General features: G+C 56.1%; 4 protein-coding genes across 7 annotated transcripts in view; 1 reads left to right on the top strand and 3 right to left on the bottom strand.

Moving 5' to 3' along the window:
- Nucleotides 1-544: 544 nt before the first annotated feature.
- Pgap3 (post-GPI attachment to proteins 3) lies at nt 545-12192 on the top strand. Of its 3 annotated transcripts, XM_005368283.3 has the most exons (8): nt 545-821; nt 2077-2174; nt 3024-3176; nt 9099-9161; nt 9690-9751; nt 10035-10171; nt 10353-10557; nt 10720-12192. In XM_005368283.3, the coding sequence occupies exons 1-8, from the start codon at nt 641-643 to the stop codon at nt 10781-10783; spliced, it is 963 nt and encodes a 320-aa protein (XP_005368340.1). In that variant the 5' UTR covers nt 545-640; the 3' UTR covers nt 10784-12192. The 3 variants fall into 3 exon arrangements, with proteins under 3 accessions (XP_005368340.1, XP_013209605.1, XP_026645611.1); XM_013354151.2 differs by lacking the exon at nt 3024-3176; XM_026789810.1 differs by lacking the exons at nt 9099-9161; nt 9690-9751; nt 10035-10171; nt 10353-10557; nt 10720-12192 and adding an exon at nt 6597-6667.
- Nucleotides 12193-12919: 727 nt separating this feature from the next.
- Nucleotides 12920-14464, bottom strand: Pnmt (phenylethanolamine N-methyltransferase). The gene is made up of 3 exons (XM_005368284.2): nt 14260-14464; nt 13457-13664; nt 12920-13364 (listed from the first exon to the last, which is right to left on the bottom strand). Exons 1-3 carry the CDS (start codon nt 14462-14464, stop codon nt 12920-12922), a joined length of 858 nt encoding a protein of 285 aa, XP_005368341.1.
- A 1660-nt stretch (nt 14465-16124) lies between these two features.
- Tcap (titin-cap) lies at nt 16125-17270 on the bottom strand. Its single transcript, XM_005368285.3, has 2 exons — nt 17146-17270; nt 16125-16948 (listed from the first exon to the last, which is right to left on the bottom strand). The coding sequence occupies exons 1-2, from the start codon at nt 17253-17255 to the stop codon at nt 16555-16557; spliced, it is 504 nt and encodes a 167-aa protein (XP_005368342.1). The 5' UTR covers nt 17256-17270; the 3' UTR covers nt 16125-16554.
- Nucleotides 17271-19365: 2095 nt separating this feature from the next.
- Stard3 (StAR related lipid transfer domain containing 3) overlaps nt 19366-22954 on the bottom strand; it is a 23774-nt gene continuing 20185 nt past the window's right edge. For both annotated transcript variants that reach the window (XM_026789893.1, XM_005368286.2), the window contains 6 exons: nt 22132-22194; nt 21927-22022; nt 21545-21624; nt 21359-21463; nt 20397-20490; nt 19366-19987 (listed from right to left, as the gene is read on the bottom strand). In XM_026789893.1, the coding sequence (XP_026645694.1) occupies nt 19883-19987; nt 20397-20490; nt 21359-21463; nt 21545-21624; nt 21927-22022; nt 22132-22194 (543 nt within the window). In that variant the 3' untranslated portion in view covers nt 19366-19882. The remainder of the gene's footprint in view (nt 19988-20396; nt 20491-21358; nt 21464-21544; nt 21625-21926; nt 22023-22131; nt 22195-22954) is intronic.

Raw genomic sequence — 22954 nt, forward strand, 5'->3', positions numbered from 1 at the left:
CACTTTCTTGATCATTAGCTGATATGGGAGGGGCCATGCCACTGTGGGCGGTGCCAACCTTCGTGGCCTCCACTTCAGTTCTGACCTCCCGGTTCCCGCCCTGGCTTCCCTTAATGATGGGCTGTGACGGGATTCTGTAGGACAAGCCCTTTCCTTCCCAAGTTGCTTTTAGTCATGGTCTTTATCACAGTAATAGGAATGCCTACTGAAGGGGACCAAAGTAGGGTCAGGGACGCCTATTAAAGAAGTTCTGCAGCTACTTTAACGGTAGTTTCTTTAATCAAGATGATGGCACAAGAAATGGAGGTGGAGACCCCAGAACATTTGAAAACTGGAATCTAAGAGGGCTGGTGACAGAAGGGACCCGCTTGAAACAAAGAGACCGTGGAGACAGGAGTGAGAAAAATAACTAATTTTTTATTAGTTATATATATAACACACCACCCATTCCCCCTCGAAAGCTGCGTAGACAGCAGGTTAGAGGCGGGGATCTCCGCCCACTGAAATCCGGGAATTTTCATTTAAAGTGGGCGGTCGTCAACGAAGGGTGCAACAGTGAAAAAGGTACTTCCTGTTGTTACGGAAGTGGGGCTTCGCACACTCCCAAGCTCCTCCCTCGGTGGCCCGGCAGAGTGACAGGATGGCCGAGCAAACGGCGCGGCTGCTGCTGCTAACTGCGGCAGTGGGGCTTGCGTGGGGCTCCCAGGGCGATCGCGAGCCGGTATACCGCGACTGCGTGCTCCAGTGCGAGGAACGGAACTGTTCGGGGGACGCACTGAAGCACTTCCGCTCCCTCCAGCCAATCTACATGAGCCTAGCTGGTAAGCCCCACCCTCCACGGGTAAGCCCCGCCCGTTGACTTTAGCCCCGCCTATTGTGCCCTACTCTGAAATCTCAGAACCTCAGTTTCCCCATGGGTTCTCTCACGAATATTAAGGTGTGGAACCTCGTGTGTGTGTGTGTGTGTGTGTGTGTGTGTGTGTGTGTGTGTGTGTGTGTGTGTGTGTGTGTGTGTGTGTGTGTGTAGGGGGGAGTCTCATCACCCTGTCCGAGCTTCCCAGAGGCTTCTTTATATTTATTCAAACCACTACTGGTTAAACATGGCATGCAAGACCTGAAATAACACAGGCTGCAGACCAGGAGCCTGCCCTTCTGGGTTTATAGCCTCTCCTTCCCCGAAGGCGGTGAATAGGATCCTTCACAAAGACACAGTGGTTTGAACCCTAATAGACCCGTACATTAGGCACTATATGCAATTGGAACAGGAAGGAATGGAGTCCGCTTCAAGGGGTGGAGGCAGGGATCACCGTGAAACAATTTAAAGAGGAGAGAATGGATGTGAACCAACATATTGGGCACCCACACTTGACAGGCGTCCCGGCAGGTCAGTTGACTTTCGCCAGAACCCATTCAGATAGTGCCCCGATCTATTTTACAGGTGGGAACACTCAGACAGATTAAGTCCCTTGCCCAGGGTCACACCGTCTATAAAGTGGTAAAGCAGAATTTCCAGTTCTGACCTGTTTGACCAACAGCTCATCTTCCCTGCTACCCTTTCCATTCCAGAAAGAGGGAACAGAGAGCTTGGAGGTTCTGAGTAGATCTGGGTACACGAGGCAGCTTGCTTTACGCAGAGAACAGGGAGCCTGGTGTACAGAGTAGTGGCAATAGGGGAGTCAAGGCAGCTTGGAACCCAAGGAGTCCAGGGTGAAGGGTCTGAGCTGTATTTTCACAGGAGGTGGGAAGGCACCAAGGGCTCCTCCCTGGATTCAGAATGGAGAAGTATAAACCTAGGTCCCCAGAGAGGGGTCTGTCCAATTCCAAGAGCTCCATCTTGGGTAAAGGGGGAAGAAACTATTTGCTTTGCTACCACTGCTAAAAATTCTCCGCCCCCTCCTTCTCCTTGTGTCTACACTGCCCTTTCTTCTCTGTCCAAATGGGAAGTAAGATTTTGGGGATTTCCTCTGGCTCTCTCCAGCCTTCAGGTCCTCTTGGCCTCCATCCATGTGTGGGCTGCACCAGGCTGCCTATGCCTCCCTAAGCTACGACAGCGCTAGCTCTTTCTGTCTGTTTCAGGCTGGACATGTCGAGATGACTGCAAGTATGTGTGTATGTGGTTCACTGTTGGCCTCTACCTTCAGGAGGGTCACAGAGTGCCCCAGTTCCACGGCAAGGTACGTAGCGATGGCCTTCAGCCCCCAAGTGGCCCCTGCTGTCTCAGCAGTCCGAGGTGGGGAGTCACAGGGAGGGAGGGATAGACAGGTACTCATGCCCAGAAGGCTCTTGCTTTTCCCAGTGGTGCCTGCCAGTGTGCCCTGCTCCTGAATTTGGAGTCATAATGCCAGTGTCTCAAGTCAAGTGTGATGGCTCACGCCTTTAATACCAGAACTTGGGAGGCAGAGGCAGATGGATCTCTAGAGTTTGAGGCCCGCCTGGTCTGTGTCGACTGCCAAGGCTACATATAGGGTCATAGTTAGATCCTTTCTTCAAAACAACAAACACAAACGAGAAGATCCCTGTCCCCTCACGGTAGTGCTGAGCTTCTCGCGGCTGACTGGGATAGCCCCTGACCCCGACTAAGGTGTTTTTCCCATAGCGTCTCCAGTAGGAGTCGAGATCATCAGAAATACCCCTTAGATTGGCCAGCTTCTCGGTGCCTTTTGACCCAGTGTTATCTCATTTTGGCCCGTGGGCCGGAATTACTCATCGCAGTTTAGCACAAAGCAATCAGGCACTTGGGGGACAATGCAAAGTAGCCGAGGAGGGATGGGACCTAGATCTGTATGGTTTCTCCTGGCCTGTCTGCTGTCCCCAGAATCAGGCTCCCAGTGCAGTGCCTGCTGGCCAGGATAAGAGTCCAGTCTTAGCCAGGGACTTCTGGAGAGATTCTCCTTGACTGGAGAGAATGTAAGCCTTTGAAACCAGCTGGAGAGCTGGTGATGAGTTGTCAGGGAAAGGCTGGCCGGGCCAGCGAGAGGCTGCCTCCCCTCCCCTCAGGCCTCCTCCCTATGCTCCTTTTGCAGTGGCCCTTCTCCCGGTTCCTGTTCATCCAAGAGCCAGCTTCCGCTGTGGCCTCGCTGCTCAATGGCCTAGCCAGCCTGGTGATGCTGTGCCGCTACCGCGCCTCTGTGCCAGCCTCCTCCCCCATGTACCATACCTGCATGGCCTTCGCTTGGGTAGGTAGCCTGGCAGGACTCTGCACACCCTTTTCTGAGCCGAGGATCCCTTCCATCCCCACTGATGGGCTTCTAGAGACGAGCATCTCTCTTTTATAGGGCTAACGTGTGTGGTAGTCAGGCACAGCGGATATGGAAGGTGCTACACCTTCATCGTTACCAGGCCGGTCTTCTTGGGAAGGAGGGAAGTCGCACATTGTTGCCCTAAGTGAGGAAACGACAAAAAGATTCAATTGGGCAGTTTGCTAACACAGATGGGAAGTGAATCATAGGGATCATGCTAGAACTTCTGGTCTTTTCAAGACCGCTCTGGAAGATTGATGTGTCGTTTGTTCTGGCCCAGACGTCTTTTTTTGTTTGTTTGTTTGTTTGTTTGTTTTTTTGAGACAGGGTTTCTCTGTGGTTTTGGAGCCTGTCCTGGAACTAGCTCTTGTAGACCAGGCTGGTCTCGAACTCACAGAGATCCATCTGTCTCTGCCTCCCAAGTGCTGGGATTAAAGGTGTGAGCCACCACTGTCCGGCTTGGCCCAGACGTCTTATCAGTGCTCAGCCTGATCCTGGTTTCTCCTTGGAGAACCCAGGTGGTTCCACCTAAATAGGAAAAAGTTCTCAGCCTCATCAGTGTGGCTGGTCTGAGGAACTAGAATCCTCAGTTCCTCACTGGATTTCTCCAGGGATCACTGGAGAAATGTGGACATGGGTACAGAGGAACACTGGGTGACAGTAAGAAGCCGCAATGGGTATCTTGGGGGTAGAGCTTCTCTGACGGACCTGAGGGGAAAGAAATCCTCACCCACCCACCTTCCTGCTGTAGGAGCCTCCTTTTGTGCCCACTGGACACCTGTTGCATGCTAAGCACTTACTGGGTGCTGGAGGCCCCAAACATGTAAGCACACACAGGTCCTTGCCCTCTTGTACTGGTCTCACATCACACGATCGATGTCAAAGCACAGCCTCGAAGAAACACAGAAGAGGGGAGGAGCTTTAGGGCCCCACAGGGCACCAAGGGAAGGCTTCCCAGGATGTGAGACAGATGCGAAGATTGGAGGTGTCTGCATAAACATGAGGAGAGCAGGGGAGTCTTCTGACAGCAAAGGGTCAGGGGCAGCTGCAGGCTAGAAAAGCCAGGAGTCCCAGGGCAGGACAAGGAGAGAAGGTAGCTCCTGGATCCGGTGGCTGGAAGACTCTGACCACAGCTGATAGCACAGGTGTGCTGAGATGCACAGGCTGAGTTGGACATGGGAGGGGATGGAGATGGAAGGAGGCAGTAGATCCATGGTAATTATAACTACTAAGGGCTATGGAACAACAGCGAAAGAAAGGGAGAAAAGGGACGGAAGAAAGAGTTTGGGACAGTTGGGCAGAGTAACCGTGCCTGTAATCCCAGAAGCAGAAGGACTTTGAGTTCAATGTCACCATAGGCTGCATATTTGAGACCCTATCTTATGTTTGTTTTCTTGAAAGACATAGTGGTCTTTAGTCCTAGCACTCAGGAGGCAGAGGCAGGTGAATCTGAGTTTGAGGACAGCCTAGTCTACAGAGTGAGTTCCAGGACAGCCAGGGCTACATAGAGAAACCCTGTCTTGAAAAATCAAAAACAGGGCTGGAGAGATGGCTCAGTGGTTAAGAGCATTGTCTGTTCTTCCAAAGGTCCTGAGTTCAATTCCTGGCAATCACATGGTGGCTCACAACCCTCTGTAATGAGGTCTGGTGCCCGCTTCTGGCGTGCAGACATACGCACAGACAGAATATTGTATACATAATAAAATAAATAAATAAATATTTTAAAAAAAGAAAGAAAAATCAAAAACAAAACAAAGCAGCTTTTTTTAAATTTGGAAACTGAAGTTACAGCTGGATGCAGCATGAGTCCAAGGCTAGCCTGGGCTACATAGTCAGCTCTGGGACAGTGAACGCTATGGAGGAAAGCCATGTGCTTGTGGTGCTGGGCTTGTCCCTAGCATTTGACCAGCGTTTCCTCGTGGGATCCTTGTCATATACCTGTGCTCTCTGAGTAAGACTCAAGCACACAGGGCTTGGCCTCAGATAACAGCTAAGAAGTCAGCAAGTAGAGAAGACAGGGCTAGCTTCTGGCACTGCACTGCTGGGCGGCAGGGTCTGAGTGCTCGCTGGAATAAACACACGTCCTCCGGTAGGGGACAGATGCCAAGGTTGTGGGGACCCCTTCTTGCCTTTATGGGGTCTCCAGGGACACAGGGTCTGCTCTGGTGAGATGGTTTAGATTTTGCTTTGCTGAGACATGGTCTCACTGTATAGCCCAGGATGGCTGTCAGTGTTCGCCCTCCCTGTGAGCGGCTGGGCATTGCTGTGGTAGGCAGGCACCGCTGCACTTATTCTGGTCTGGATTTCACACTTGCCACTGCGCCTTGTGTTTCTCCCCAGAGGGCGTGTCGGCGGACTTTGTCCTGGGCCGGGGCTTCTGGAACAAGTGTGGCCCTCATTTGTGCTGGGGTGTGGATGGCAGGGCCCTTTGCCAGCTCCAGTCCTGTCATGGGCCAGGGGTGTCTATTCTCTGATAACCCTGGCCCTCAGTAGAGTCCCTGAAACTTCAGCACGGGAAGGCATCCCCTGCCTTGCTATTTTGACCCAGGTGCAGCCTGGGCAGGTACCTGGAAGGGCTGGGGAACCTGCCTGAGTTGTGTATGCTGTAGCCCTTTGACTTCCTGGAGTACAGGGCCTGGCGCTCTGCCAAAGCTAGGAGACCGAACCAATTCCCCACACTTTTGTCCAGCAGAAAGATCCTCACATATAGAGGGAGATGAAACGGCAGGGACTGATTTTGACATCTCTGTTGAGAAAGCGACAGGAGATAGGCTGGAGCTGTACAGGAGGGTGGCTAGAGCTCAGGAAGGACTTCCCAGCTCTGACAAAGGCCTTGAAGCAGACAACATTCAGAAATGAAAAAAAAAATTAAATATTTGTTTGTTTGTTTGTTTGTGTGCATGCAATGCACACGCTACGGCTTGATGTGGAGGTCAGACAGTAACTCAGGAGAACTGATACGCTTCTACTGTATAGGTCCTGGGATTTGAACTCGGGTCATCAAGCTTGGCACAGGTGCCTTCATCTAAACCATCTCGCCAGCCCAGGAATCCTTCTTTGATGATGGGAAAGAGCCCTGCCTCCCCTCAGAGTGAACCCAAGGCAGTCTTGTCCTTCTGGACTGTGGCCCCAGGGAGGGGACAGGGTGGCAGCAGACATCATATTTAACATTCTGCCTCCCCCACTTCTGAGACACCAAGCTATTTAAAGATCCACTTGTCCCCACCGTGATGGTGTCAATGACAGCTCCGAGCACTGGGGCTTAACACTGGGGTCAAATTCCTGACAGATCTGGCTCTCTGGCATCCAACCAGTGTCATGGCTGATATTTTTGTCTGTTTTTTTATTTGCCAGCAGACTTGAAACAGCCTCCTGTCCCCCTCCTGCAGCCTTCCTGTCCCTTCATTCCTGCCACTACTGCCACCCTGGCCCTCCCGTCCTCAGTGTTTACAGGAAATTCTCACCTACCCTGCTGGTCCCGCCCACCACACTGCAACCAAGGAGTGCAGAGCAGTTGTGCCTGGGGCCTGCCCATCCCCTCCCTGCCCATCTGTCCTCTACTCCTGTCTGACTACAAGCTCTGAAGAGAAACCGCACCTGCCGGGACCGCACTCACAGGACAGTGGGACTGCACTCATGGGATGGTGGCTTGGGAATGCTAAGAGGGACTTTTCCCATAGCTCCATTTGACCTTGAATTTGATGGCTCTTGAGGAAAGAGAAGTTGGAGGTCAAATGAAGGGAAGTGGTGGGGTGAGCCTGGGGGACCTGATGAGGGAAATCAAAGTTCATAGAACACCTGTGTACCAAGCAGTGGCCATAAAAACTATGTGTAGTGGGAAACAGAGACAGTTTTCACGGGGACACACAGAAAATGCTGCCTGAGACCAGAGCTTAAAGCCTCTCTGATTGCCTCCTGTGTTCTTAATGACACTGCCTTGAGTCTTGAGTCTAAGGAAAGGATCCGAAAGACCCCACCCTTCATGGGACACTCCTTAAGAGAGGGACGTCCCCAGGGTGCAAAGTCCAGGCTTCAAATAGGACTCAGTAAGTTGTTGGCCCCTGGGAGGCAAGGGATGAAGAACCCAGCCGCCCCCACCTGTGTGTGGGACTAAGGCCTAGCCCAGTGCACCTCCACCCTCTTCTTCCAGTGTTCCAACTGCCACTTAGATCAACCCTCTTGTCACCCCCCTTTCCTGCTGTGGGTGACAAGAAGGCCTGGCTGGCTGCCAGCACCTGTTGCCTTCCCCTCCTCCCTAAGATGTCCCTGCACCTGGCATGCTGGGCCTTGGGCCTGGGTCCTGTCTCCAGCCCGGGGTCCCTCCTCTCCCCACACTGACCCAGCTCACCACAGGCTTTGTGATGGAGGACATGAGGGCCATTCAGACCATTCCTCACTTGAGGAGCGGGGCCTTATATGTGCTCTGAACTTCGAGGGTCACAGCCTGTGTCCCAAATCAGGTTTGGCCACTCATCCTTCATAAGCCAACCTCAAAAGCCAGATGAGTAGTAGAGAACAGAAAAAGGAGATCTTTTCAGTGTGACCACGTTGGTAAGTCCATTTATTAAGGATGAGTGACCGAACCTGGTTTGGGACATGGGCTGTGACCTCCCCTCTCAGGTTCCATAGCAGGCTGAGGCACAGCCAGGTGCCCACGGTAAAGCCGCCTCCCAAGTCTGAGGAAAGGGCCAGCAGAGGAGACCTACCCACCATGAGGCACACCTCAGAGCCTTGTCAAGGCTGCAGAGGACATTCCTCAGGTAGCCCTTTGTAAGTAGAAGGCATTGTGTGGGACTGGCTGGAGAGAGAGCCAGGCTTCGCAGTGGGCGGGGGACAGAGGGCTCCCAGGCCAGAGCCCAGCATCAGGAGTACCTTGCCTGCCAGACTCCACCCTGCCCTCAACTCCTAGTAGCATGTGCCCCTCCTTGCGGGACCCTACAGGCTGGCTTCCTGACCTGCTCCTGTGGCCCCTGACTGACCATTTGTTATGGTCCCCAAGTGGGCAGCTCCTCCAGGCCTGTCCGGCAGGCATCTCTATCCACCTTCCTGGGTATGGCAGCCCAGGCCCTGCTTTTCCCTTTGTGACTAGGGGCCACAGATTTCTGTCTCCTCCATAGCCCGCCCTTCTCTCAGTAACCTGGGCCTCTGCTATGGACTTAGGCCTCGAAGAAAGTGCCAGCCGCGACTCCCACAGGATGGTGTGTGTGCAAGTCCCAGGCTCTGCTGTTCCAGGAAGAGGGCCCCCAGCATTCCCCTGGGCCATTCCACTGCAGCCTCCTCAGCCCTGCCCCTTCTCCTCCCAACCCTCCCGAGCAGGGACTGGCCCAGCGGGTTAGGCTGGCCCAGCCAGGAGGAAGCTGGGCTAAGTTGGCCACAGTCTTCCTCAGAGGCTGGCTCCAGTGGGATCTGCTCCCTCTCCCTCCCAGGATTGCTGCTGCTCCAGACACACCCCAAGCTAGCTCAAGCCCCCCACACACCCACCCACCCACCTCATTCCCGCCCCCAGAAGCTGAGGTCACAGGCTCCCCTGGGCTGGGGTGGGGTTGTCATCACCTGGCTGTGGGGGAGGAGGCAGGGCCCTGGGGGCTGTTGTCTTAGAGATTGGGTAATTTGGGAACTCGACTCTGCCAGGACTGGTTGCTGAGCCAGGCTAGAACCTGTGGACTGTAGCTCCCTTGGCCTGGGGGGTTTGGGTGGCAGTTTACAGTTTCTGGGAAATCCTGTGGGGACCGGCTGGGCGGGAGTGAGGCCTGGGTTTGTTCAGAGGGCTTGAGGCACAGGATGTACTCTTTCCCCCAGCAGAGCTCCACAGGTCTCCTTCACCTTGGGCAGCATGCTGACTGACCTCTCCTTCCTCAGGTGTCCCTCAATGCTTGGTTCTGGTCCACAGTCTTCCATACCAGGGACACTGACCTCACAGAGGTGAGCTCCTCCCAGCCCCTGCATGGTACAGTCCCAGGGGAGCCCAGGAGAGGGCAGAGCAGGCTCCTTAGAGTGAAGACAGCTCCATCTGCAGAGCCTGCTAGCCCAGGGCAGTCCGTGGAGTCTTACCTGGATCATGCCAGGAGAGTTTTGTCATTGATTTCCTGATCTCTAAGGCCACTGAGCCTGGGAGAGATGAAGTCGTTTTCCCTGGGTCACCCAGCTAATGTGATCAGGACTGAAGTTCATGTCTATCATACCCCAAATGGCATTTTGAATTCCATAGTGTGCCTTCATAGTGAGGCCCTTCTCAAAGCCATGAATGTCTCACTGCTGGGCCATGTAGAACGTTTTATAATGTGGACACAGAGAAGCAGCCATAGGCAGAGGGGATGCAAGACGGGGCTCCTGCAGATTGCAAGCCTAGACCCTGTCCCTCACTGCCTCATCCCTGGGGCTCTTCTGTGGGCCTCCCCTGTGCTGTGTTCTGCTCCCTCACCTGGCCCTCCTGGCTCTCCCTACCCGCAGAAGATGGACTACTTCTGCGCCTCGGCTGTCATCCTGTACTCTGTTTACCTGTGCTGTGTCAGGTGAGCCCTGGGGGCTGTGGGCAGAAAGGGAACTGTCCAGAGCTTCTTCCTTGGCCTTCTCACGTTTCTGCAGGGCTGTCTTTGGTGGGGGTGCCAGGGACAGAAGGGATCTGGCTTCTCCTTGTGGCCCTTGGTTTCTGGGAAACCGTTGGTTCGCTGGGGGCAGAGGAGGACAGTGGCTTCAGCAAGCCCTCACCCCTTTGGGCAAGGGGGTAGTTGAAGGAACACGGCTCTGGGGATAGCCAGCCAGCCACTGTCTGAGTTGCTCTGGGTGGTGGGACAGGACCGTGGGACTACAGCACCCGTCAGTGGCCAGTGCCTTCGGCGTCCTGCTGCTGCTGCTCCTGTCAGCGCACATCTCTTACCTGAGCCTCGTCCGCTTCGACTACGGCTACAACATGATGGCCAATGTGGCCATAGGTGAGGCCCCTTGCAGAGCTGTGGGTGGGCAGGAGGTGGCTCCTTGGGGGATGTTCTGGAGAGACTCTTGAGGGCAGGGAGGAGTTGAGATGGGAGGCTGGTGGTGGGTGGAGTCGGGGCGAGGCAGCTAGAATCAAAGAGGACGGCCAGTGAGTGGACCTCTTGTGTCCCTGGCCCCCAGGCCTGGTGAACCTGACCTGGTGGCTGGCCTGGTGCCTACGGAACCGCCGGCGCCTGCCGCACACGCGCAGGTGTGTGGTGGTGGTGCTGCTGCTGCAGGCGCTGTCCCTGCTGGAGCTGCTCGACTTCCCGCCCCTCTTCTGGGTCCTGGACGCCCACGCCATCTGGCACATCAGCACGATCCCTCTCCACATCCTCTTTTTCAGGTGAGTGCCACCCCCTGCCTCGGGGTTTCCTCCTCTGCACCCTAGGGCAGACTGGGGCTCCCTGTGCCCACTCGGCCTTCCCACTTCCTGCTGTCACTCCACTGTCTGGGGGGTTCTCAGAGCTGGGTGACTGCCTCAGTGGGGTCATCTCCACACCCACAGGTTTCTGGAAGATGACAGCCTGTACCTGCTGAAGGAATCTGAAGCCAAGTTCAAGCTAGACTAAAGATGCTCGAAAGGGACACACCTGCCTTGCTCCTGCTTCTCTTCCCTTCTCCCCCTTGAGATGACTGTTTTCTCCTTTTAGCTTCTTGAACTTGAACATGTGGGGTATGGGCTTGGAATCACAGAGCCACCTGCCCCTTGCTAGCTTTCATAGCCAGGGCCTCCTCGCGGCTGGGACAGGAAGTAGGCAGCCCAGCTGTGCCTGGGGCTGAACTGGGAACAGGTGTTGAGGTCTCCAGAGAGAAGTGCTGCTTCTGTCTCTTCAGCCCACTCCCTTCTCCACATCACACACCCTGATAGTACCACCCCACGTAGGGCCACTTACCCCTAAGTGCCACACCTACAGGCTTTTGGGGTACATTGGGGTCTCTTTTTGTCAGGGAGCCACTAGGTGGCACTGGAGGCCTGCTCTTCGGGTGCCCAGGTTTCTTCGTGCCTCTGCGGAACTGAGCTGCGGGGGCTGGTACCAAGGAGGGGCTTTCACTCTGTCTCTTGAACCAGTCACCCTTTCCATCAGAGCCAAGACCCCCGGGGACTCAAGATTAGAACCCTGGCTTCCGTTCTGGTTGGGAGTGGGCACATTCACACATTCACAGAGGGATGTGGACCAAGCTAGGCGCAGAGATAGTCAAGGAGCTGAGTTTGGCAGCACCGGGGCATCGTGGGCCTGTGTAGAGGGTGGCTGTGTGCTCAGGAGGCAGGTGGGCGAGGGTGGCTTGGGAAGGTATGTCTGAGATGAACATGAATGTGCTACACTTGTAGGAGGCGGGAGTGGAAGGGGGGAACCAAGCCATCACCAGCAGCCATTTGAGTCCAAGTCTCCCCAAGACCCCAAGTCCTGCCAGCTGCTAGTATGTGCACATGACCTATTGGGTGCAGTGCGTGTGGATGCCACCCAGGACCCCTTTGCCCTCCACTTCCACTCCAAATCACAGCTCCCAACCCCCGCTGCACGTCTTGAGAGCACCCTGCAGAACTAGCCCCTGGAGGGCAGAGCGAGGAAGGGACAAAGTGTCCCCCCTTGGCTCCTCTCTCCCTTGGCATGGTGTGCCTCCCACTCCAGTTCCCTGCTGGAGCCCCTGGTCACAGCCTGGACTTTGGGGGCATCAGGCAAAGGGGAAAGAGGGTGTGGAGCTTGTGTCTGTATGGGGTCTCTGCCTTCCATAGAGGAGCTTGCTCTCCCAGGGTAAGCCCAGGGCAAGCAGGGCCCATACAGCCTGCATCCTGAACCAGTCCATCAGGAAGGCAGTCTGTGACTGGGCCCTGCCTCTATCCCCTGCCCTCTCATTGTGGGGAGGGTCGCTGAGCCAGGGCTCCAGCTCAGGTACTCGGACAGTCTTATCAGGATTTTTTGATACTAAGAACAATTTTTAAGGCCAGAGACAATAAAGGACGTGTGTAATAAACCAATTTCTGGCCTCACCCTGGTTCTGCTCCTCTGTGTATAAAGTGGGCGGGAGAGAAGGAGACATTGGTGGCCAGTGAATATCTCTACCTGGGTATATGGGAGTGAGGGTGGCATGGGGCCCAGCAGAGCCCCGGGCTACTGTGTGTGCGTGTGCATGCGTGCGTGTGTGTGTGTGCGTGCGTGCTGGTGGTGGTGGTGGGGAGCTAGCACCTCTAGCTCTTGGCTTCTTGTTTCTCGACCTGTATTTGTGTCTGGACTTTACTGCCCCCCTGCTAACCACGTCATCTGGATCTCCTGACTCCCCGGCTGTGGCTCTTCTTACTCAGGCTCTCTAGCTTCACTCTAGGGACAAGCTGGCAGGACCGGCTACTGATGAGGCAGAGTGACTGGCCACTAGAAACACACAAGTGCCTGGCATGCAGCAGGGGCCGCTTGTGCCCTCCTGAACTTGGCCTTCCTGGGGTGGGGAGAATGGGTGGTACAGAAAGAAGCCTTCAGGGAGGCTTCCAGGGAAAAAAGAAAAGCTAGGATTGGATCCTCCTAAGTCTCAGAGGTCTCTGCCTACTCTTGGCTTCTAGGAGCTCCACAAACAGCACTGGCAAGCAGGGGACCATTGCTTTATTAGGTACCAATTCAGGTAATACAGAATTTGGGGACCATTGCTCTTTTAGGTACCACTTCAGGTAATACAGAATTTTGGAGGCACAAGACACCCGGCATGTAGGGCCCTCACTCCTGCACCCCTGTCTTCTGAGCCCAGGCAAAGAAGACACCCTTGACGTCATCCACACCCGTGCGGAGATGGGCAGGCATGATGTAGGTACGAAGGTCTCGTACTTCATAACCAGCAAGGACCAGGGCCTCCCTCACCTCCTCCTCTGACACTGGCACTACAGACAGCCTGGCCTCCCCAGCAAGGTACCACGACTCCTCTAGGGCTCCGATGAGGAGGAGATGACCCCCCGGCCTCAGCAGTGTGGTGATGTGCTGCAGAGCGCGCTGGAAGCTGGCAAGATCTGGGCTCACAGCCTCTAGGCAGAAGGCGGAGACCAGGGCATCTGCAGGCAGGGGTGCCAGGCTTGAAGGACCCAGGGGCTGGGGCTGGTGTACATCAATGGGCAGGACTCGCTTCACCCTCGCTCGGAGCTGGCGTTCCTTCTCCTGCCAGGACTCGCTGTACAGGGTAAACAAGACCGGACTCAGCCCCTCTGCTGCCCTCCACCCCCAACCCACCACACCACAGGAAGCTTCTAGCCCAGCTCTCACCCCTTGCCCTCGATGAGGCAAGCATGCTGGCTGTACACACTCCAGTCGAAGGCTCCGGGTTCCTCCCGAAGCCAGAGTCCCAGCTCCTGCCGGTTGACCTCCAAGAAGTCTGTCATGGTGATGTCCTCAAAGTAGGCGCAGGCACTGAGTAGCTGGTATATGGTGGGGCCTGACCCAATGTCGATGAGGGCCTGTCCAGACACCTCACCTGGGTGAAGCAGAGAGAAGGGGATTCCAGGTGGTCCCTGCCTCAGCCATATTTCCCCTCCCATGCTCTCCTAGCCCTTCTGGGTAGTGTGAGTGCCGGGAACAAGTATGGACGGACACAGAAATCAGGTTCTCCTGGGGCCAGCGTGGCTCCTCTATCTCCGGAACCACCACTCAAAAGCTAGGTTTAGTGAGGATCAAGTCGGAAGATTCTGAGACACCCAACCTTTCTCTCCATAGTCTCCAACCTCTGCCTCAGACTCCATCTCAGTGTCTCTCCTGCACCCCATCCTGACTGTCTCTCAATCCTAAGCGCCTAACCCTCGAAAGAAAAGGAGTCTAAATGGCCTAGTCAAGCCATCCGATTCCGTGGCTCAAGCCGTCTCCAGCCTCAGCTTTCCTGGTAGCTGGGACTGTAGGCAGTCACCACCATGGAGCCTGGCTGACTTGTTTGCTCGCTTTTGATTGCAAACCTTGTAAGTTTGCTTCTTGGTCCCCATCTAGTGTGCATCCGTGCATTCTTGTTTCCCTCTCTCCCCCCCCCTTTTTTTCCCTCATGACTTCTGCTCTCTCATGCCTCAGTTTCCGGCACTCACCCGTGGCAAAGGTTTGCGCCATGCAGCGCAGCTTCCAAGGCCCGACGCCATCAGGGCTACTCAGGTCTCCACGAGGAGGAGAGTAGTTGTTGCGGAGGTAGGCGCGGGGCTCGAAGCGCTGGTAAGCCCAGGCAACAGCTGCCCGGCCAGGGTCCGAATCAGAGGCCATCTCTGCAGCGTGGTTCGGATCTGTGCCACCGCTCATGTTTCTGTTAGGGCCGCCTATCCCCTGCTTGCCTCGCCATCCCTTTATCTACCACGGCCCCCCACCCCTCTGTTGCAGAGGCGGCGGAAGAGGGATGAGGCGCTCGGGGCCACTACGTCTCTGTCACCCCATCCATCTCTGTTAGTGTCCGGAGAAACAGACACGCGGGGGTGTAGGGGCACCTTCTGGAACATAGATAGCTCCCTCTCCGCTCCACCCTCGCTCTGCACCTAACACTCATCAGCCCTCCACCCATACCTTCTTCCCCTGCTTACCCCTTCCAGTGCTGCCCTGCACCCCAACCTCAATTCCGGAACCCCTGCCAGGCATCCCAGCTCCTCTCCAGCCTCCCATAGACACTTTTGCTCAGAATTCCATCCCTTTTCTTTCCCAAGGTTTGGATAGCCCATGTTCCCAGTCCCAGTGTCCTCCTCCAAACCCCCTCCCCTCTCTTGGGGCACCCCTTACAAATCCCCCTTCTTAATAATGCCATCCCTTCCTCCAGGCCTGGATCCCAACTCTATCCTCCAGAAAGGACACTCTGTTCTGGCCTCTGTCTTGGTGGCCCGGGGGAGCCCCTGAACAGGTCTCTCTGCCTTGAGCATCCGATGGCAGCGGAGATAAGAGGTGAGCGGGGCTAATGCTCTTAGCAGGCAGAACAGCGGGGCATCCCCTGCGGGCCTCTGGGGCTGTCCGTTGCTTATCTGGGGCCCAAGCACAGCCGGTTCAGGATGTTCCTGCCACACCAGGGACACCGGAGACTCAGGTAAGAACAAAGAGTACTGAGCGCATTCTTGGTACTGCCACGGCCACTAGAGGGGCGCATGGCGCACTTTTGGCATTCCAAGGATACTGGTCCCTGACACTTCTCCCCAGTCAGCACTCCTGTCCCTACTGAGGAGCTGGCAGGGCCTGGCTCACAGGTTTTGCTTGGTGCTCCAGGGACCTGGCACACAAGCTTCCACTCTTCCTACTTATCTGCTCAGAAGGGCACACCACCCTGCCAACAGCATCTTCCGTCTCCCCAAAGAGGAACCCTCTGGATGAGCCCTGCACCCTTCCAGGGTGGGTAGAATACCGGTCTCTGCTAAGATAGCCCTGGTCTTTCTATCCAGTCCTCCTCTGCGCTCCTTCCTTATTCCAAGGGGACGGTCTCCTTGCTGGCTTGACACCCAGGATGGGACACGCATCAGCATAACAGCTGCAGGGGTCATAGACAGGAACCTGATCCTGTCCTCCCACCCAGGCCTGGGAGGGTGGGGCACCCGGTGCCAGCCAAGGACTGAATCCGTCTGGATCTACAACTGACAGGCCTGTGGGTCACTGACCCCATCCACACCCCAAGGCACAGCCAAGGGCAGCCTCTGTGCCAGCCCCTTCCATATCCTCCACAGATATCATTTAAACAAACCCTGATGCCAGCTGGCCTGCTAGGTACTCTCCAGTGCCAGGGAGTGAACACGAAAGCCAGGACCGGGCAGTGACACAGGAAGGGGGGCCAGTTACCCTGTTTATAGCTCTTCCCCTGCACCCCACCCCTAAGCATAGAGTATATCCTCTGGCTGTGCTGTATTTAGCTCAAATGCATGGCTGTTCCCAGAAGTGCCTGGGAGACGCCAATGCTCATCCCCAACCACAAAGAAAGAGAGAAGCCTGGAACATGGTTGAGCATTTATTGCAGTGCTAACAGAGGGTGCTGGGGGCCTGCCCTGCTCCTGCCCTCTCACATCCCCCTCCCTCTAGTCTTCAAGATTCCTTCCCAGAACATTCCAGATCCCTTTTTTGTCCTACTCTGTTTCTGTAACTGAACAGGTCTGTTTCCAGGGGCCTCTCACCCCCGTCGGTATCTCTTGTCCCTTCTTCTGGGGCTGAGGGTATACTCAGCTCTCCACATCTAGGGTCCACCATCTTTGATCCCCTTCCTTTGGGAACTCAGGACACCTAGGCATCCTGGCCTCTGGCTCCCTCCTCCCATAGCCCCCACCTCTGGGCAAACTACAAAGCGGCCATGGCCAGCAAGCAGCTCTCCTCCATGGTCCTAGCCAGGAAGGGCCCAGCCCCAGGCAGACACGGTGGAGCCGGAGTCCGTCTCAGCCTCTCTGAGCTTCCTGAGACATGGATCTAGACAGGGTACGCCGCAGGGCCCCGGGTTTGCTGACAGGTACCACGGGGGGAAGCTGCTTGGTGATCTCAGCCACGTCCTGGCGCTCCACGCACTGGCCGCCCAGGGCTGTCTCCAGTGCCAGCAGCTCCCGCAGCTGGATGGGGGTCTCCTCGCGCTCCTCCTTGGCAGCTCCCACCTTGGTGGGGGTGAAGATGGGCAGCGGCAGCACCCGCTGGTACGGCAGCTGGTATTCCTGCAGCCCACGGCCTAGGATGCCCAGGCGCATCACCAGCCAGGGTGAGCGTTGCACCACGGCCTGACACTGTCCCTGTCTGTGGTAGGTTTCATGTCTCTGAGTATCTTCCTCATGCAGGGAGCATCTGAAAGTAGAGAGAAAGAAGGGTAGTGAACTCCTGAGGACGGCTGTTCGGGTCTCAGGCTAAGTGGAGTCTCCCTGGATGGCCAGGTTTCTGGGGTAGGGGAGGGCCATCAGAAACTGAAGGGCTTGAGACTCTGGTGTGGACAGGGGGCTCTAGGGAAGCAAAGGCAGACTTTCCAGGTGATCCATCACACTCACCCCTCTTCCGGCCTGGTTGACAGAGTCAGATCTTTCCACTCAGCCCAGAAGGCTTCCCGGCGTTCCTGGTTCTCCTCAGACACTTGGCAGCTCAGCTCTGAAGTGGCCATGATCCCTTCTTGCTCCCTCTGCTACGCCTGGCTCCTCCGGAGCCCTTTAAATAGCCCCCTTCTCCCACTGCTCCCCCTCTTCCAGGGACTATTTTCAGCCCCTCTGGCGTCAGATGCTATAAGCAGAGCCAAGACTCACTGGTGGAGGGGGGGGCTCTGAGTCCAGGGCGGGGGTTGGGGTACCTAGATGCTGGCTGCTCCCGGGTCAGAGGTCAGCTTCTAAAGAAAGGAAGATGCTCCGGTGGGGTCTGGGGTCCTCAGAGTGGCACCTCCAGGTATGTGGCATTCTGTAAATACCATCTCAGCCCAGGCACATGCCCAGCCTCGTGCCACCTTGGCACGGTCCTCTGCCCTGCCTGCTCCCCCTTGCCCAGGAAGGACAGCAGCTTGTCTGTAAACAGAAGAACAGGAGAAGCAGGAATTGATGCCCCGCTCACTCTGTCCCATGGCTGCTGTCTCCCTTTCCTGGGCTCAAGGGCACGTGTACCTTAGTGAGGCCCCTTCACTAGAAAGATCAAGTAACCATGTCCTCAGGCGTCTACACAAAACCTGGTTCCTAACCAGCAACACACCAGCAGGGGAGGGGGCACGATTGCCACACCTGAGACCCCTGGGTAAGAATCTCTGTGTGAGTTCATTCCCTAGGATCAGCGTCTCCTAAGGGTCACAGGTCAGGGTGTAGGAGGCAGGTGTGGGAGGTGCCACTCACTCCCAGCGGCCTATGTGGGAAAGAATGGGGTGAGGTAGAAATGGTGTGTGTGTGTGTGTGTGTGTGTGTGTGTGTGTGTGTGTGTGTATGTGTGTGTGTGTGTGTGTTCAGCAGTCAGGAGACCCAGCACCAGCCTCTAGCTGGATGTTTTATGTAACCAGGGGACAGTCCCTACCCTCTTCCGCGTCTCACTTTCTATGTTTTCCTGGCCACAGTGGAGTGACCTGGAGAACTCTGGGACCTGGCAGCTCAGTGGTTTTACCTGGGGACTAGCTACTAGCTCTCTCACATAAAGCAGAGGACAAAGGTGTCATGAGAACACCCAAGCACCCAGGGAGCAATTCATGGTACAAGCTGGTGAACAAGAAGGTGGGCTTCGGGGTGAGGGGCGGGGGAAAGGAAAGAGGGCATTGCTGAGGGAGTAAGCAAAGGCCACCAGAAGAAGCGACAGAGGTGGAGGACTCCTGGGGATGCAGAACCGGACATGACTGATGGCTGAGGCCTCTGCCACGACACAAATCATTTACCTCACAGCCCTACGGCACTGGTCCCTTCCCTTGGACAAAGCAGGAAATGGAGGCTCAGGAAAGGTTTGCCCTGTTTTACCTTGTACCCAGCCAGGACCAAGACAAATCCACCTGGCTCCAAGCTAATACTCCTGTAAAATCCATAAGGGGTGGGGGGAGTGGAGGGGGAGAGAGCTGGACCTAGAAGCCAGACTCCAAGCTGCCCCTGGAGTGAGAGCAATGGGGACAAGTAGACAAGTTGAGCCTTGCAGACCCAGGGTCTGTGTCTGGGGTGCCACAGGTACCTCAGGAACCCTGAAACCAGGTACTACCTCTAGGTCTGCTGTGGCTCTGTGGGCATCTCCCCAACCTCCAGCACTGACCAGGGACCCTCTCGGGAGAACCTTTGAGGGAAGGGAACCTAGAAACTGCTCAGCCTGGGTGCTGGTGAGGGAGGGGCTAGGTGGTGTTTCTCTCAAGGGCTTCCAGGCTCAGCTCGGCAGTGAGGCCCAGGTTCCATAGCAGGTAAAACTTTTTCTTTTTGGATTTTATTTATTTATTATATATACAACATTCTGCCTCCTTGGATGCCTGCAGGCCAGAGGGCACCAGATCTCATTACAGATGGTTGTGAGCCACCATGTGGTTGCTGGGAATTGAACTCAGGTCCTCTGGAAGAACAGTCAGTGCTCTTAACCGCTGAGCCATCTCTCCAGCCCCAGGTATAACTTTTTTAAAAGAAAATAATAATTTATTTTTGTGGGGAAAAGGTCTATCTGTGTAGCCCTAGCTATCCTGGAATTTGCTGTATAGACCAAACTGGTCTCTAATTCAGGAGATACTTGCCTTTGCCTCTTAAGTGCTGGGATTAAAAACATGCACGACCACAACCGGCACTTTATTTTTTTATTTTATGTTTTTAAATGGCTCAAATTATTACAAAGGTCCCCAAGGAGGCCTTGGGAGAGGGGAAGGACATGGAGAGGCAGAGATGGGGGACCATCCCATCGCCCCACCTGCCCTGACATCCCGCAGTGTGTACGCAAAAGGGTCACAGACCCTTTCGCTAACAGTACAAACCATCCTAGCAGTCAGAATGGAGAGAGTCTTTACCTTCGCATGAGCAACGGGCAAGCCCTGTCCCTGTGACCAAGCTGAGATCCCTAGGGAAGCATGGCGGGAGTCTCCTCCTCCAGAAGGCAGGGACTGCCCTGGTTCCTCCAGCCTGGGGCACCCCAGAGTCCACGTTCCCGGGCAGTACCCGTCAGTGGGAGGGTATGGCCCAGGGAATGAGGTGCTACCCGCTGCTCGGTACAGTCCTTCGTGAACAGCAGGAAGCCCAGAGTCTGTCTTTCCAACTCTGAAGGCTATGGCAGCAGTACCCTGGCCTGCAGGGTGGCGAGGGAACACTGTCAAGCTCGGGCCCCCAGCTCTCCAATACGCTGCCGCAGGTGAAAGGCGAATTCAAACATGGTAGCTGCAAGGCTCTGGTGGATAAGGTACCGAGGCAGGCGACCCTACAGGGCAGGAAGAAGTCACACCACGGCTAGCCTTCAACAGGGTCTCCCATCAGCAGCTCGCACTAGCAGGGGCATCCTGGGCCAGAGGGCCGATGTATCTCTGGAATTTGCCTGGGCCCCCTGTCCTCTTACTCACAGAGGGAGGAACATGCTGTGACCACACAAACACAGCCAGGTTGGGGTGGGCTGGCAGCCCGCCATCCTTGCTGGGGACCCAGGGATCGGGAATAAGAAAGGGCGTCACATGTGTCCCACAACTCAGGGCTAGAAGGCCACCTGGACCTTGCCACCAATCCAGTAAAGGAGACTGAAAGTGGGAGGTCCCTGAGTAGGGCAGAGAGGGGTTAAGGTCACCTAGCAACCAAGACTCCATTCCACAGGGCCTGCCCGCTTGCCATGACCTCACCTTGAGATCCGTGTTAAGAATCCAGATGAAGGTGCAGACCCGGGGGTTGCTGGCTGACTTGAGCACAATGAAGCCTCCAGGACCATTCTCTCCCCTGAGGAGGGAAGCACCACAGGGGGCGGCTGCTGCATACCGCAGGTCCCCCAAACCACCCTCACCCCAGTCTCGGTCCAGCTGGACTGTGGTGGAAAGAGGGGCACGGATGACAATCCCTGCCTCAGTGCGGCTCAGAGCCAGTGCCAGGGGCGGCAGGACCTGCCCTCCACCCACACCCATCCCACAGTGGCAGGGAGCCCACCACCTTCCCAGTCCTTATCCGCTGTGTACAGACTCATGAAGTAAGGTAACCGTGACAGTGGCCTAGGGTGCCATGGCCTCCAGAAGAGGGAGCCTTCCCAGGAGGCAGCTGGCCCGCAGGCTGCTCTTCACCTCCCATGGCCTTTCAGCAGAGCACACTTAAGCCACTGCCACAGATAAGGAGGTGACACAGAGGGCACAAGCCTGCCCATCTCCTAGCAAGGCCACGACAGCACCACAGAGCCCTAATCTGAAGTTCGTGAAGACAGCTCTGCTGGAGCCACCTCTTGGGGTCACCCCAGGAGTTTGATCAGCCGTGGAGGGGGTAGGGTAGCCCTCCCCGCTCTGGCAGCACACGGAAAGTCAGTGAGGACAGTCAGTCAAGGCAGAAAGGTATAACCCAGAACCCAGAGCCCCCGCCTAGCTCCTCGGCCCATTCCTGGGACTATCTCAGCCAGGTGCCCACCACACATACACCCCCTCCGCCATGGTGACGGCGGCATGGTTCCAGGCAGCAGGATTAGCAGGATTATGGCTGAGATGGGCAAGGCTGGTAGGCCGGGAACAGAACAGGGCTTTGGCCTCTGACATGGAGGGGAAGGGTTGTTCCCAGGTGTACACACTGTATCCTGAGTGGGTCACAGCTCGAGGGAGGCCAGACTCACCTGACATATTTGTGCGTGGGGGGCTTGGCACAGTGTGTGGTAGCAATGCCAGATGACAGGTACCGGTCTCTGCGCCGCTCAATGCGCCGGACATTCACAAAGTCCCTGGAGGCGGGAGATAGAGGCAGGTTAGAACAGAGGTCCCGAGTGTGGGAGGCTTGGCTAAGAGAGGACCTAGGTGCTCACCTGGGGGACACGACGCCACCTGCAGCCCCAGATGACACATCATAGGAGATGAGGGTGCTGTCCTCCACCCGCTGCAGGATCTAAGGGCCAACCAGAGAGATCTGAGGTACAGGGGAAGCCCCGACATTGCCCGGGCACCTCGGCATCTCCAAACCAGCCTCTCCCTGTCAGGGACGCTGTGCTATGAGCCGCTGTCACCTATGGGCCCAGGGCTGGGTATAAGGTAGGCACACTGAGCCTTCTTGCCTCATGGCCTTCTTCAAAGGAAGCAGAGCAGCACCCACTATATACAGAGAAGCTAGGTCCCCTGGAGGGAACGGTTAGGTGTGACTGTGACTGATCCATGTCATAAGAGGTGGCAAGCAGGACCCGGGTGGCTCACCTGGCAGGCGGTCACTGTCTTATTCCACAGCACCATCCTCTCGGGCTGCAGGATCACTTCCTGGTACACCAGCTCAGCGGGACAGGGCAGGAAGGTCTGCAGGAGGGGGTCAGGGCTGGGTGGTGCCAGAGAAGCGACCCCCCTCTAGCGGGGAGATTTGGCGGCAGGACCCCAGCAGAGTACAGGAACCCCCTTCCCTACTCACCTTCAAGATGAAGGTCTTGCCATGGAAGGGAACCTCAATGGTGTACACAGTGTCCCCATACTCCTGCGGCAAGGACAGAGGGTGACAGGGAGGAGGGTGGAGGGCACTGCTGGGGACGGGAACTTGTGGCATGCGAACAGGTGACAGGCCAGGTAGGTTTCCAACAGCCTAAGGTGAAAACCCCAGGACTCTGGGGACATCTGGGCAGCCTTCAGAACACGGTGGCGGCTCTAGTGAGCAGGACCACGTGCAGAGGTCAGCTCTGCGCTCACATTGAAAGTCAGCTCAGCTGTGACTGGAACCGTGACAAACCAGAACCACAGCTCCAGGCTGCCAAGGGCTGCCAGGGGAACTGGCCAGCAAAGACCCGGGCATGCTTCCCTGTTTCCCCAGCTCGCTGTAATCTTTTTAGATAATGCTCTTTTGATCATGAAACAAAACACCACACACGGGACGCAGGTTGGCTTCCCCTCAAAGCCTGAATCCCAGGAAACCAAACATCAGGGAGACGAGGCCTGGGTGGTGGAAGACGGGGAGATAGAGTCCAGCTCAGCGTGGCCTCCGACTGAATGGCTGGACCCCAGGCTGCGGCTAGCTCCAACTCTGTATCCACCACCTCCCTGGGGCGGGTTTCCGTTTACTCAACCCTCAGGTTCACTTCTCAGGGCTCAGAAAAAAGGATGAAGACTCCTGTCACACACAGGGGGTCAGATGGGCAGGGGCTCCCACCACACGCAGGGGTCAGGTGGGCAGGGGCTCCCACCACACGCAGGGGTCAGGTGGGCAGGGGCTCCTGCCACACGCAGGGGTCAGGTGGGCAGGG

The sequence above is a fragment of the Microtus ochrogaster genome, unplaced genomic scaffold (assembly GCF_000317375.1).
Source record: "Microtus ochrogaster isolate Prairie Vole_2 unplaced genomic scaffold, MicOch1.0 UNK31, whole genome shotgun sequence".
NCBI classification, from domain to species: domain Eukaryota; kingdom Metazoa; phylum Chordata; class Mammalia; order Rodentia; family Cricetidae; genus Microtus; species Microtus ochrogaster.

Bases quoted from the DNA above. Each gene is read 5' to 3' on its own strand.
- Pgap3 (XM_005368283.3), top strand. From the start codon at position 641: ATGGCCGAGCAAACGGCGCGGCTGCTGCTGCTAACTGCGGCAGTGGGG. The intron at 2,175-3,023 runs GTACGTAGCGAT...CTCCTTTTGCAG, and splicing joins TGCCCCAGTTCCACGGCAAG to TGGCCCTTCTCCCGGTTCCT. The intron at 9,752-10,034 runs GTGAGCCCTGGG...GTGGTGGGACAG, and splicing joins GTTTACCTGTGCTGTGTCAG to GACCGTGGGACTACAGCACC.
- Pnmt (XM_005368284.2), bottom strand. From the start codon at position 14,464: ATGAGCGGTGGCACAGATCCGAACCACGCTGCAGAGATGGCCTCTGAT. The intron at 13,665-14,259 runs GTGAGTGCCGGA...TGCTTCACCCAG, and splicing joins GGCGCAAACCTTTGCCACGG to GTGAGGTGTCTGGACAGGCC. The intron at 13,365-13,456 runs GTGAGAGCTGGG...TACCCTGTACAG, and splicing joins TGCCTCATCGAGGGCAAGGG to CGAGTCCTGGCAGGAGAAGG.
- Tcap (XM_005368285.3), bottom strand. From the start codon at position 17,255: ATGGCCACTTCAGAGCTGAGCTGCCAAGTGTCTGAGGAGAACCAGGAA. The intron at 16,949-17,145 runs GTGAGTGTGATG...CTCTACTTTCAG, and splicing joins TCAACCAGGCCGGAAGAGGG to ATGCTCCCTGCATGAGGAAG.